Here is a 13,794-nt window from a genome sequence, read left to right as displayed (position 1 = left end):
TATCATAGTTTTGTAGTATTGTAACAGGGCACTTTTAAAAATGAAACAGCCCTATTGCTCATGAAGAGGAAATATGGACAATGCACATATTTGGAAAGTGCTTCACTGAGTAAGTAAAGCAGGCCTTGGGGCTGACCCATCCATGAAACAATGTGAAGGGTCATGCCGATGTTGTTGGCTTATGGTCAGATCTATCCATAAAGTACAAGTATGCCTTCTGGTTTTAGACAGGGGAAGAAATAAACTGCCTTTGGCCTGTTTCTCTAGCATAGTTCCAGCTCTTGTTTTTCAAACCAGAGTTAGTAACCAAGTCCTATTTGTCTTGGAAGGTTTTTTTGTTTGTTTTTGTTTGTTTGTTTTTGACAAGAGCTTTTAAGCTCACATTTTCTTCCCCACAATACTGTCAGCACCTCCGATCCTTCCCTTTGCCTTCTTCTCTGCATAGAAGGAATGGACCTTCTCAGTCATCACTGCAGCCCTCCACTTCCTCAGAGAGCCTGTATTCCCTGATATAGTTTTAGTTTATTATATAAGATTTTGTTCTTGGGACTTCCCTGGTGGAGCAGTGGATAGGACTCTGCGCTCCCAAGGCAGGGGAGCTGGGTTCAATCCCTGATCCGGGAACTAGGTGCCACATGCATGCTGCAACTAAGAGTTTGCATGCCACAGCTAAGGAGCCCATCTGCTGCAACTAAGACCTGATGCAACCAAATTAAAAAAAAAGAACTCAATTTTGAAAGGTATTACCTAAACAGATGGGAACTATATATTTTTTTTTAAAAGCGATTTTGTTCTTAATTTTACCTACTCACTTTGGCTTAAGATTGATTGATGCTGTCAAAGAGGTGCGTAGTGAGAGTAAACTGGAAAATAACTTGGTGGGAGAAAAAATGCCACTGCCTGTGACTAGATTCACTGAGCACTCTTGATGTTGTAGAAAAACTGTTTTCCTACCCACGTGCCACCATTAGTCATGGCTCTAGGGTTGAGAATCCCGTCCACACACATAGGCAGTGACACAGAAGGAGTCACCATTGATTGAATCATATAAAATGCTGCCTTTTGTGAGTCACAGATGTCTGTCCACAAAATTCAGAACTAATAAAAGACCTGCCAGTGTCAAAACTATGACCCAGGGAATTACGTGGCCATGCGTGTGAGCACGTATGTGGGTGTATGTTAGTGCACTGAGAGCGGGTTAAAACAGACAGAAGTTAAACTCAGGTAATACCAGTTTCTGTTTGCTTTTCAAAGTACTAGACACATTGGCAATGGTAACGTCAATAAAGCCGAAGTTCCCGAGTTAAAAGTTCAGTTTCGAAGTGTTTTATTAACAGACAGTTTAATAAAATCATGGGGATTTGTAAGCTGGTCCTGTAGTTCAGCACCTCTTTTTTTCCAGTTCGCTTCCATCAACCCTCTTTGTTTTCTGTCTATGCTTCCCCTATTTGCCCTGCCCCTTTCCCCATGGCTTTTCACCTTTTGTAACCTTTGTAACCTCCCTTCTTCCGTGTCTCCTTCCTTTGATTTCTTTCCTTGATTTCTCTGTTCTCCTTCATACTTTTTTTTTCTTCTTCACAGTTTTTCTCTCACAATCCAAATTTCTCCTCTCTCTCTCTCTCTCAACTTTATGTGAATTGCAGCCAAGCAAGAGAATCCATTATACTAAAATACAACTCTTCAATCTTCTGCCACAAAGTTTTGGGTCAGTGATTAAAGTTTAGAGTGGGAAGGAAAAAAATAACAATTTCATTATTTGTAAAGAAAATTCTTTACAACAGAGAGAATATTCAAGTCCAAAAAATATGAACCTAAACATGAGTATTTTAATCTCTCACAAAATTATAAAATTTCTCCTTCAATTAGAGAGATCTTTGAAAATTTTATCATATTTCCAAGACATCTGTATATCCTTTTCTCCCCATCCTTTTTTGTACTTAATTACTAGTGACTATTTATACTTTATTTTAGTACTTAATTTATAAGCACACATAATTGCCTGGGCACTTATTTCATCTTTTTTTAAAGACATAAACATTTTACGGATAGAGACGGAGACTCAGTCCAACAAAATAGTAAATAATAAATATTATTCTTTACTTGCTTATACTGAGTGCTAAGTGCTTTACTTGCAGAATCCCATTCCTAAGTATTTTTGAGCTTGTGGCAGGACCGTACTGCTAATCTCCTTCTCCAGTATAAACTTCAGTATCACCCAGCACCTAAGGGAAATAGCTAGATGAGGGCCTATCCTGTGAATCTGCCAGACTTTTAGTGTCCCCATCAAATCCTTCATAGACATTGAAGGTTACATGAGGGAAGGAGTTTACAGTTGCAGCCATCCAGGGATGACAAGCTCCTGATAGTTGAGTGCCCCAGTCTATGCTCTTTTTTAAATTTTTTTCCCCTGTTTCTTAGTGAGGCTCTGTGACAACACACCTGTTGGATTCTCTGACACCTTCTGACACACAGCACTCCCCTTCTGAGTCCTGATTTTGATCAAGTTGAGAAATAAACCAGAGTTGATTATGTAAAGCAACCCATTTCCTTTATCACTGAGAGGCTAACTAGGAAAATGTAGCATAGTATAAGTACGTACAGGGCCAGGTGACAGGACCCCAGAATTAGGTGAATTTCATATACGATTTCAGGTTGCAGAACCAGAACAGCAAGTTCTGAGAAAGGGCAGCTCATTCTCAAGAAGAAAAAGGAAGAGTGAGCTGGACATGCGAAGTTATGTCTCTTGGATTTACCAAGAGGGAGCTCTAAATGAGACCCCTCTGCATGGGAGAAAAAGGAATCTGCCATCAGACTCTGCCCTTTCATTCTGCGTCTTAAGTTACACATCAGGCTTTCTGATCTTTTCAGTGTATAGGTTCCTACCACAAGTAGGAACAGTTATCAGTATAGTATATAGACCATTTCACAGTCATGAACATAATATATAGACTATTCAGTCATTTCCCCATTATCAAATTTAAAGACTTTTTTTCAACCTCCCCTGGTCGATGGCAATATACGAAGTCTTTCCACTTCTAATTATATAGCTTCCCTTACCTCCACACTGCCTATCAGCCTGCGATGGGCACTCATCTCTTTGTGCTCATCATTTTTATTGGAATAAAATACATTTTTATTCCAATAAAATACATTTTTATTTGTTTTGCTTTAATTATTGGCCAGGTCTATTTTGACTTCCCTTTCACTTATTTCTGTCTATCTCAGTTCGGACAGAAATAAGTCTCAGCATGTAAATTCCTTGACAAGTAGTAGGGGCTGTGCCCACTTAGCATATTCTGTATGCTTCCAATGATATAATACCATACAGAGAAAGAAATTTCCAGTTAAGGACCTATTTGTTATGAATATATTCCAGTTCAAAATATTAGAGATCATATGATCCAGCCTTGTTTTGCAGAGCGTAAAATGGAGATGCAGGAGTAAGAAGTGACTCTGGATCTCTGGTCCTCTGGACTTGCATGGGGAGAGTTGTGATCTCAAATCTCTCCACACTCTTAAGTGTCTGCCTTATTTCTGCCATACAGACTTTTTGCAAATGATATTCCAGAAATGTTTAGATAATAGGACGAAGCTTGACAGGTCCTATTACAACTGACTGTGATACAGCATTAAAGCAAGGAGGGTATATAGAGAGTTGGAAAGGAAGAGAGAAAGACTTTTTTTACAGCTTATGATTATAAAGTTTAAAACTAACCTGGCTGATACTGCCTACATTAAAACACACACACACACACACACACACACACACACACACACACACACACACATATTTTAAAACCGAAAGAATAATAAAACTCAGGGTTCAGTTTCAATCCCCAGCAGTATTATCTAGGCTTACAAACACAAAACTCTGATCTTGCTCTCACTAACTTTCAAGGTTGATAAGCCAGAATGAAAAAGGGAGGGGAAATTTCTCAAGCATAGAGGATAATAGCATGTCCTTCTATATTACTTCCATTTTATTTCCAGCCCTGCCACTGACTTACTATGTGACCTTGAGTGAGTCATTTCATCTCCATGTATCAATTTTCTCATTTGTGAAGTAGGATAATAAATACTGCTTTCTGTCTCTCTCATGGGTGATGTTTTTATCACCACCAATTAATATTTATTGGGTACCTGTTGGGCGCATAATGCTGAGGTAGGAACTTTGTTCTGGGAGGTGGGGGGAAGAAGAGATGGAACATTTTCCATGAGCAAAGAGATGGAAGATTTACAAAAGACAGAATTATTAGAGCTTAAAATAGCTATGGATTATATTTTAAAGCATGTCTCTCTGCTAAGATTTATGAATAGCACTTTTTTCTTAGTTATTGTACAATGCACCAGGATAATTATGGTACAGAATATTGGTTTTACTTTTGGATGATTCCAAGTAACACTATTTTAAGCAATTACTGTAATTTCTTATGTGGCTGTAAATTATATTCTAAACATAGTTTTTTTAGAAATATTTATTAGATATTGATGGTACTGGGTCTACTTGCCTAGCCACAACCTTTGTTTCCCTTTTTTTAACAGAAAAAGTCTACATTAAACATGTAACGCTGTAACTGACACATTTTCTTCAAAAAGAATGAAGAGAAATTTGAAAAGTCACCTATTAACAAATCCCAGGTAAAACCAAAATTCTGATGCTGGTTCATCCACAGAAATCAGCCCAAATGAATGAGAGTTTCCTGTTCTCTCCAAATCAATCCTGTCTTCCCATTCCTGCTGTCACTTACCTGATTCTGGTCCTACTAATCTCTCATCTGGACTATTCGAAGAGCATCCGACTTTGTATCTCTCACTCTGCTCTCTTCCTTTTACCACCTGTCCTCCACAACACTGACAAAGGACTTTGCAAAGGTTAATCTGTGAATAGATAAACAAAATGTTGGCATATACATACACAATATTATTCAGCCTTAGAAAGGAATGAAATGCTGGCCTATGCTACAACATGGGTAAACCTTGTAGATGTTATGCTAAGTGAAGTAAGTCAGACACAAAATACAAGGGCCTGGGGGAGAGGGTAATGGGAGTTATTGTTTAAAGGGTACAGAGTTTCTACTGAGGATGATGAAGTCTGGAGATACTGGTGATGGTTGCACAGCACTGTGAATATATTTGATGTCACTGAATTATACAATAAAAAATGGTTCAGAGAAGCAAGAAGAACTACAATCCTGCGGCCTGTGGAACAAAAACCACATTCATAGAAAGATACACAAGATGAAAAGGCAGAGGGCTATGTACCAGATGAAGGAACAAGATAAAACCCCAGAAAAATAGTTCAAATGGTAAGTTTTATGTTATGTATATTTTATCACAATAGAACAACAATTTTAAAAGTATATCTATCCTATCATTTTTCTTGTTCAGGAATGATAATTATTTATAAAGTCCAAACTCCTTGGTATGATGGCAATAATCCTTCCGAATGGAGCTCCAACTTATCTTTCCAACATTATCTCTGACACATCTACACCACAAACAACCCTACCTTTCAATCACATTGGCAAAGCGAGGGTCATTGAACATGTGCCTTACTCTGCCCCTCTGTTCCTCGGCCCTCCAAGCTTCTTCAGCATGACATGTATGCTCTTTGTTTCCACTCCTTTCCTCCTGGCTGTGGAAACTTTACATCTTCTGAAGGTTAACTCAAAACCAACTTCTCTGTGAGGCCTTCCTGCCAATATTGGAATTAATCACTCCCCCTTCAGATATCTAGTCACAATATATCTTTTTATAATTATTTTAAAGCTCTGAATATAACGTGAGTTCCTTAGTGGCAAGGATTATTTATTGTTTGTCTTTCCATGCAACGATGATTATCAGAGTAGGAACTAGGGTGAGGCAAGTGAAGGTCTTATGGCATAAAATTTGTATAACCTTAAGAGTTAATTCCTTCTTTTTTTGTATTTTTTAAATTGAGGTATGATTCATTTACAGTTGCATTAGTTTCAAGTGTACAACAAAGTGATTCAGTTATACATATATATATTCTTTTTCAAATTCTTTTCCATTATAGGTTATTACAAGCTACTGAGTAGAGTTCCCTGTGCTAAACAGTAGGTCCTTGTTGTTTTATCTCTCTGCCCCTCCATCCCCCCTGCTATCCCCTCTGGTAACCATAAGTGCATTTTCTATGCGAGTTAATTCCTTCTTATATTTTATGCCCTACTGACCTCACTTACTTCATCCTAGTCTCAACTCTGGTGATTAACAGTTTACCTTGACATTTGTTAGTGCTCATAATGCATTGTATTCGTTATCTACTACAGCATAACTAATTTCCCCATACCTTACCAGCTTAAAACAATAAACACTTATTATTTCACAGTCTCTAAGGGTCGGCAATTTGGAAGTGTCTTAGGTTCTGACTTAGGATCTCTCATGAGGTTGCAGTAAAGACATTAATGGGGGCTGTAGTCTTCTTTAGGTTTGACTGGAGCAAAAGCATCAGATTCCCAGGTGGTTCACTTACATGATTGTTGGTGGGACACTTCAGTTCTTTGACATGGGGGCCTCTCCCTCCGGGCTGCTTGAGTGCCCTCACACATGGCAGCTGACTGCCTTTAGAGCAAGTGATCCAAGAGCGGGGCATGGCAGGAGCTGTAATGTCTTTTATGTTTTAGCCACAGAAATCACACACTGTCATTGCCTCAGTATCCTGTGGTTATACATGTCAACCCTACTAAGTGAAAGAGGGGACAACACAGGATAGGAATACTAGGAGGCAGTGATCTTTGGGGGTCATCTTAGAGGATAGCTTCCACAGACATGCTAGTTTGATTATATTGATTAGATTACCTAGCAGCGGGTCAGTATTACTTCTGGCATCTGTTACTATTATCTTCTGAAGTTGACATTTGCTTTTTATTTTTAAATCATTGAATAAATAAAATTGCTAACTTTTTATAAATAGACAATACATCTGAGTCATTCTCCTTTTTTCTTTTTTAAAAAAATTTATTTATTTTCTTATTTATTTTTGGCTGCATTGGGTCTTTGTTGCTGCATGCAGGCTTTCTCTAGTTGCAGTGAGCGGGGGCTACTCTTCATTGCGGTGCATGGGCTTCTCATTACAATGGCTTCTCTTGTTGTGGACCATGGACTCTAGGTCCGCGGGCTTCAGTAGTTGTGGCACGCAAGCTCAGTAGTTGTGGTGCACAGGCTTAGCTGCTCCGCAGCATGCGGGATCTTCCTGAACCACAGCTTGAACCCGTGTCCCCTGCATTGGCAGGTGGATTCTTAACCACTGCACCACCAGGGAAGTCCCCTGAGTCATTTTTCAATCCTCCATTAGTAGTACAGTGTTTTTCACCCAGAGGCAGCTTGATAGATGTATAATATCCAGAGAGGCTGTCATTTTCAATATCTGTTTAGAACTAGAGCTGACTAGATTGACAAATTAAACTAGAAATAATAGAGCTGATAACTAGAATGCTGCTTAAAGCTCAAGACCAAGCTTGGGAAAGCATGAGATCATAAGGAATGTGTAAAGAATGATTATTTCCTTTTTTCTGTAAATACAAAACATTTTTATAATTATTGTTACTGTTATCTGGCCCCAAGCATTCCTCTCTCTTAGTAATAATATAGTGCAGTGGCTCTGAAGAGAGAATTCCACCTCCCCTTCCCACTAGCTCTGTAGCCTTGAACATATTATGTAACTTTTCTGTGCCTTAGTTTCCTTGTCTACATAATAAAGTAGACAGTACCACTTCTTAGGTTTGTTGTGAGTATTAAATAAGGTAATTCAGGTAAAACATTCAGCATAATGCTCAATAAATGTTAACTTATTTATTTATTTATGTATTATTTATTTAAAACTCTAATCCAGCCACCTCTAACCATTGTTTTCAGACATTGGTCTTTAGATTCCTAATGTCATACCTTTGCTCACATCATTCTTTCAGTTTCAAATTAAAAGACTTGCCCCTTCTCCCATTATGCTAAATATATTATTTTCTCCAAGGAATAGGCTAAGCAATTTCCCTGACCATGAAAATGTCTGATTATGCTCCAGTGCTCCAATGCTTCATATCAACACCTTCTCCTAATCTCCCTTAGCACAATCAAATCCTGTGTTGCCTTGTTTTATTTTGTATCTTGGACCCTTCATCCCCTCTCCTATAGAAGGGAGGTTTCATATCTTATAGCAAACTCACTGTAACCCTGATCTATAGAGATTATTTGTCAATGAAGGCTTGTTAATGATGAAGATGTAGAGTGTCTAATGTAACATTACTTACAATTAGATTCTTAATAAATGCTTCTTTATCACAAGCAATGAACAGATTATATTGTTATCATGAATTAATCAGGAGTATGTTCTTCCTTTATATTGATTCAAGTTACAACTCTGAACATGATTGCAGTTTTTATTTTTGTTTGTTTGTTTTGCGGTACGTGGGCCTCTCACTGTTGTGGCCTCTCCCGTTGCGGAGCACAGGCTCCGGACGCGCAGGCTCAGCGGCCATGGCTCACGGGCCCAGCCGCTCCACGGCATGTGGGATCTTCCCGGACTGGGGCACGAACCGTGTTCCCTGCATCGGCAGGCAGATTCTCAACCACTGCACCACCAGGGAAGCCCTGATTGCAGTTTTTTTAAGAATGAAAGCACAATCTAGACTGTTAAAATTTCAAGATCCTAAAGAAGTATGGGTTTTAAAAATTATTTTTTTTCTTAATTCTAGAGTGGGAAGAAGATAGAAAATGCAAGCCTGTTTGATTTAAAGAAGGTTCTATCAATGTTAACATTTTTAACTACAGTGTCAGATTTGGGTCAGTCTACTTCAAAATGAAAGATATGTTCTATTTTGGAAGGCTAGGAAAGCAAGAATAAGATTGTAGACTTCCAGGTTTGAACCAAGTGGTTTATATGTATTAATGTATCCAATCCTTATAGTAAGGCTGTTATTGTCTTACTGTGTTATTATTGTTTTTATTATTATTGTACCCTTTACAGACAAGAAATCTAGAGCTCAGAGAAACTAAGCAACTTGCCTAAAAAAGTGACAGAGCTGAAATTTGAATTTAAGTCTGCAGGCTCCCATGCATGAACAGAAACTCTGAAAATCTTCTCCACCACCACACAGCACTGTTTTTCATGCTGTACGATATGCAGGTCACATAGGGTTGTGACAGTACGATGATGCCAAAGGACTGAGGAGCAGCCTTCTTCCCCAGGGCATAGCTTTTCCAGAGTTTCCTTCTCAGTTGTCCATCCTCCCAAAGACCACAGCTGCTTTAAAAGGACACAGTTTCTTTAAGAGGAAACACTGAATGTAAAACATTGCCGTAAGAGATGCTGTGCTTTTGGACTCAATTACAGGAGCGTTGGGAGCACCATTTTTATTGGAGGACCCATCAAACCAGTTCCTACATCTCAAAAGACACATATATTTGCAGGATTACTGGAACCCAGATCACAGTCCAAATACATGGGGAAACACACTGGCTGATCAGGTATTTGCATTAGAAACAAATGGCCTTGCACCATCTCTTTTAAAATTTTATTTTATTATTTTTAATTTAATTTTTTTATTTTTTAAACTTTTTATTTTATATTGGAGTACAGTTGATTAACAATTGTGTTAGTTTCAGGTGTACAACAGAGTGATTCAGTTATACATACACACTATCTCTCTTTTTATATAGGCATGGCTTCAGCTGGCATTAACATACCACCAGCCCAATTCCTACTTTTTCTCTCTAGCTGCCCTGAGCTATACCTGCTCTTCCCTCCCCATGAAGTGGCTTTCGTCTGGTAAATTCCACCTCCTCTATCAAGATTAAGATCAAATGTCCCTCCTTTCTTAAGCTTTTTCCTTCTTCCCAGGAAGGCATTTGTCCTTCCTTTTTCTCTCCCCTTTGCAGGCTGTTCACATATGAATAGCTCTCAAATGTCACCCTGGAATTATTTGTCTTCTGTACCCAATCTCCCTAGCTAGACTACAAAGGTAAGGTGCTTGTCTTATCCATCAAGGTCATTATTCTCAAGTTTCAGTGAATTAATTATTACATGTTTGGGTAGGTAGATGGATGGATCATGATCACATTTCAGTTCCCCCTTAGCCGTTCAGTAACTAATTTTCCTCCATGATAATTATCTAAGCCTTTAATGTCATTCCTTCATTTGCTTGCTTCTTGTACACTTTCATATTTATTTATATTCTCACCCCAAGAGAAATAAAGAAGAAACTTTCATTAGGCAGTTTTATTTCATGCTTACCTTTTTGATGGAAGATGACATTGAAACTCTAGGTCAAATGAAACTGCTGAATTATCTGAGAATTTCAATTATTCATGATTTCCCTCTACAATTTAGCAAATTAGAAAACAAAAACATACAATTAATAAATTAATTAATTCCTTCACTTATTTTTCTTTCTTTTAACATGTATCAGGCTCTCACTATCACCAGGCATGAGGGTTGTATAATGTCATAAAGAAATTGAAGTCCTTCTTCTGGGACCTGGGTCCTATCCTTATTCTGCTTGGCTGGGTTTTAGCTCATGCACTAGGATCAGTTTCTGCTTAGCATCTGTTGATGAAAAACACCAGCTTGAATAATGCATTTAGTTTTATACCTGTTTTTCTCCAACAGGCATCATGTAGAAGTATTAAAACAAGACATTTGTTTATTTGGCAAATTAAATAATTACATAAGCTGGTAGACTGTGTCTGCTTTATGGAATATTGAAATTTTCAAGTACACTCCTGCCTATAATTGTAGACCATTGTTGTAATCAACTGACAGATACCATAATGTAACAAGACCCTACTACATTTGTTCATACTGTGGCCCCTCACATACTGCAAACATTTGAGCACTGAAGTAAACAGGTCACTAAAAGTGTGAAAACCAAACCCTACTCGGTATTATTCTTCCACTGTATTTCTCTCAGTCTTTTGAGAATACCTGCATGATAATCAGAATAAATGATGCAGCATGTGTTCTAAATACTCAGAGATAGTGACTTGAGTTTCCTTTTGTTGCAGGCTCATGAAACATGGACTGCTTTGAAAACAACAGCACAGTATTATCTGAATGTGAATACTTTCACCCTTGACATGTCTACTGCCCAGTAAATGTGCTTTGCTGGTTACACCAGGATAGCAAGAATAGGGGGAGCCAAAAAGTGGCGATGTACCCGAACAACCAGCTCTGGAGACCTGAGGGCAAATCCATAACCTCTACTAGGAGCTGTTGAAAGGAGTAAATATGAAAATCCACATATAGACCTAGAAGTAGAAGTTCTCAATAAATGGTAGCTCTTAAAATGAGAACTAAAATAGAGACTGTAGTAATAACATTTACCAAAAAGGGGTTTTCGTGGGAAAAGGAACTATAAAACAAAACAGTTGTGTCATTAAAACTGTCTGTCCAAAAAGAAAAAAAAAACCTCTCTGTTTGTAGCTCCTGCTTTCTATTGCCTCTTCTTTGCGAGAGTTAGTTCACTTTTAATTCAAGGAAGGAAACGGGATCTCTCAAGTGGAGCTCATCCTCTCCTCTTTTCTTCAATACTTGTCATTTCCTAAAGCCAGTCTATTCCAAGACCATATTTTTGAAACTGTTTTTAATCAATGCTGTACTGCTGGACTTCCCTGGTGGCAGAGTTGTTAAGAATCCACCTGCCAATGCAGGAGACACGGGTTCGAGCCCTGGTCTGGGAAGATCCCACATGCCACGGAGCAGCTAAGCCGGTGCACCACAACTACTGAAACCTGCACGCCTAGATCCCATGCTCCGCAACAAAAGAAGCCACCGCAACGAGAAGCCCGCGCACCGCAACCAAGAGTAGCCCCTGCTCACCACAACTAGAGAAAGCCTACATGCAGCAATGAAGACCCAATGCAGCCAAAAGTAAATAAGTAAAATAAATACGTTTTTTTAAAAAAGCTGTATTGCTGTGGGCAATAGAGAATCAAATCTTAACTCATTCTGGGAAACAGATGATGATTAGGAATCCACCGGAAGCCACGTATCTGTAAAGACTTCCTTAGCAATTTTGTAAAATTTGTGCAAGTTTTGCATTCTGGTCCGTAATATATTTATGTTTGTTTCACTATGAAATAATTTTAAAGAAATCTCACACCCATTATCAGTCACTCCCCAACCCCCCCATGCCCCAGCCCCTAGTAACCACTAATAAACTTTCTGTAGCTATAAAAAACTGAAAGAAATAACATTTTAAACTTACTGGCCATGTACTTTTATTAATCTTTCCAATAAAGCTGAAAAATTGACTCTACGGAAAACTGGACTACATTTATCCTATAGTTTCCCATATATCCATGGAATACTTCAGTACTCTAGCTTGAGAAGTACTGAGAGATGATATACCTAATCACCAAAACTACTCCCCGTAATCACAGATAAGTGGACTTTTTACCTTCAGAAGTCTATTTCTCTGTATACCTAGGTCAATTGGTCTCAGCAGGGATTTCTTCTGGTAAATAGAAGCACCCCCCACAAGACCATAGCTGGTCTTATGTGGTCTTAAAACAGTCTTAAGCACTTCTTCAGCAACAAAAATCAGATGCCAAGAAGCTGCACTGTAAAGACTTTGGCCCAGCACTTTCTTCTCCAAAAGGGCACCAGCAGCTACTCAATATTCTGCATTTCTTATCCCATCCCTTAGAGGTATTCTCAGTGAGAAATTTGAGGCTAATATATAATTTATTGTGTTAACTGTTATTCATCTCTAATACATATAAACATAGATTTTTAAATCAAAACACAACTGAATGGACAAAAGAAAGAAAACAAATCATTTGGTTTTGCACTGAGAGACAAATTTGACAACAATAATATACATTTTGCTACCACTAAGTTCTATTCTTTGATTGTTTAATAAAAAATTAGAGAATGCCAATGTATTGGTCAGGGTTTCCCAGAGAGTTGGAATCAATAGAATGTGTATATAAATATAAAGAGATTTATTTTAAAGAACTGACTCATGTTTACAGATGCCGGCAAGTCTAAACTACAGGGTAGGTTAGCAGACTGGAGATGGATGAGAGAAGAACCAACGTTGCAATTCAGATCTAAAGGCCATTGGGCTGGAAAATCACAGAAGAGCCAATCTTGCAGTCTAAGTCCTCAGGCCATGTGCTGGTAGAATTCCCTCTTGCTCAGAAGAGGTTGGCCTGTTGTTCTATTCCGGCCTTCAACTGATTGGATGAGGCCTACCCACATTACAGAGGGCAATCTGCTCTACTCAAAGTCCACCAATTTAAGTGTTAATCTCATCCAAAAACACCCTTGCTGAAACACCCAGAATTATGTTTGGCCACATATCTGGGCAGAGTGGCCCAGCTGAGTTGACACATAAAATTAACTACTACAATATATTTAAAGTTATTTAGATTGTCTACACACATTCACACACACACACACACTCACCAAGCTGTGACTGGAGCAACATACGGTGGGGAAAAAAAAGAAAAAGACTTTCACCCATTCATTTTATTCAGTATACCACAAGAAAGAAGCTCGGTGGCTTGTGGGGCACTAATAATGGGAAATTATAAGTTAGCTGCCAAGTTGATTTTGATTTAGATAACACTAAGAAGCAATTCTGCAATTAGGTTGTTATCTGATCAAACAAGCATGGAAAGGCAGTTTCTTGTCTAAACAATTTTAAGAAATTATTAGAAATTAACAGGATGTCAGAAAACGAACAAACAAAACAAAGACAACCTAGGTCCCCCTAAAATAATTTATGTAGAAATCTAGTAGTTAACTTCCACATAGCTGAGCAGGAAGAGGTGAGT

The 13,794-nt window shown here is 38.4% G+C and overlaps 1 protein-coding gene across 1 annotated transcript; it reads left to right on the top strand.

Moving 5' to 3' along the window:
• The first annotated feature begins 1,150 nt into the window (after window positions 1–1,150).
• Window positions 1,151–11,106, top strand: C5H3orf85 (chromosome 5 C3orf85 homolog). The gene is made up of 5 exons (XM_067033511.1): window positions 1,151–1,164; window positions 1,255–1,363; window positions 8,709–8,796; window positions 9,347–9,480; window positions 11,017–11,106. The coding sequence occupies exons 1-5, from the start codon at window positions 1,151–1,153 to the stop codon at window positions 11,104–11,106; spliced, it is 435 nt and encodes a 144-aa protein (XP_066889612.1).
• The last annotated feature ends 2,688 nt before the right edge of the window (window positions 11,107–13,794 follow it).

This window comes from Kogia breviceps, chromosome 5 (assembly GCF_026419965.1).
Source record: "Kogia breviceps isolate mKogBre1 chromosome 5, mKogBre1 haplotype 1, whole genome shotgun sequence".
In the NCBI taxonomy this organism is placed as follows: domain Eukaryota; kingdom Metazoa; phylum Chordata; class Mammalia; order Artiodactyla; family Physeteridae; genus Kogia; species Kogia breviceps.
This window is presented reverse-complemented; position numbering and strand designations above follow the sequence as displayed.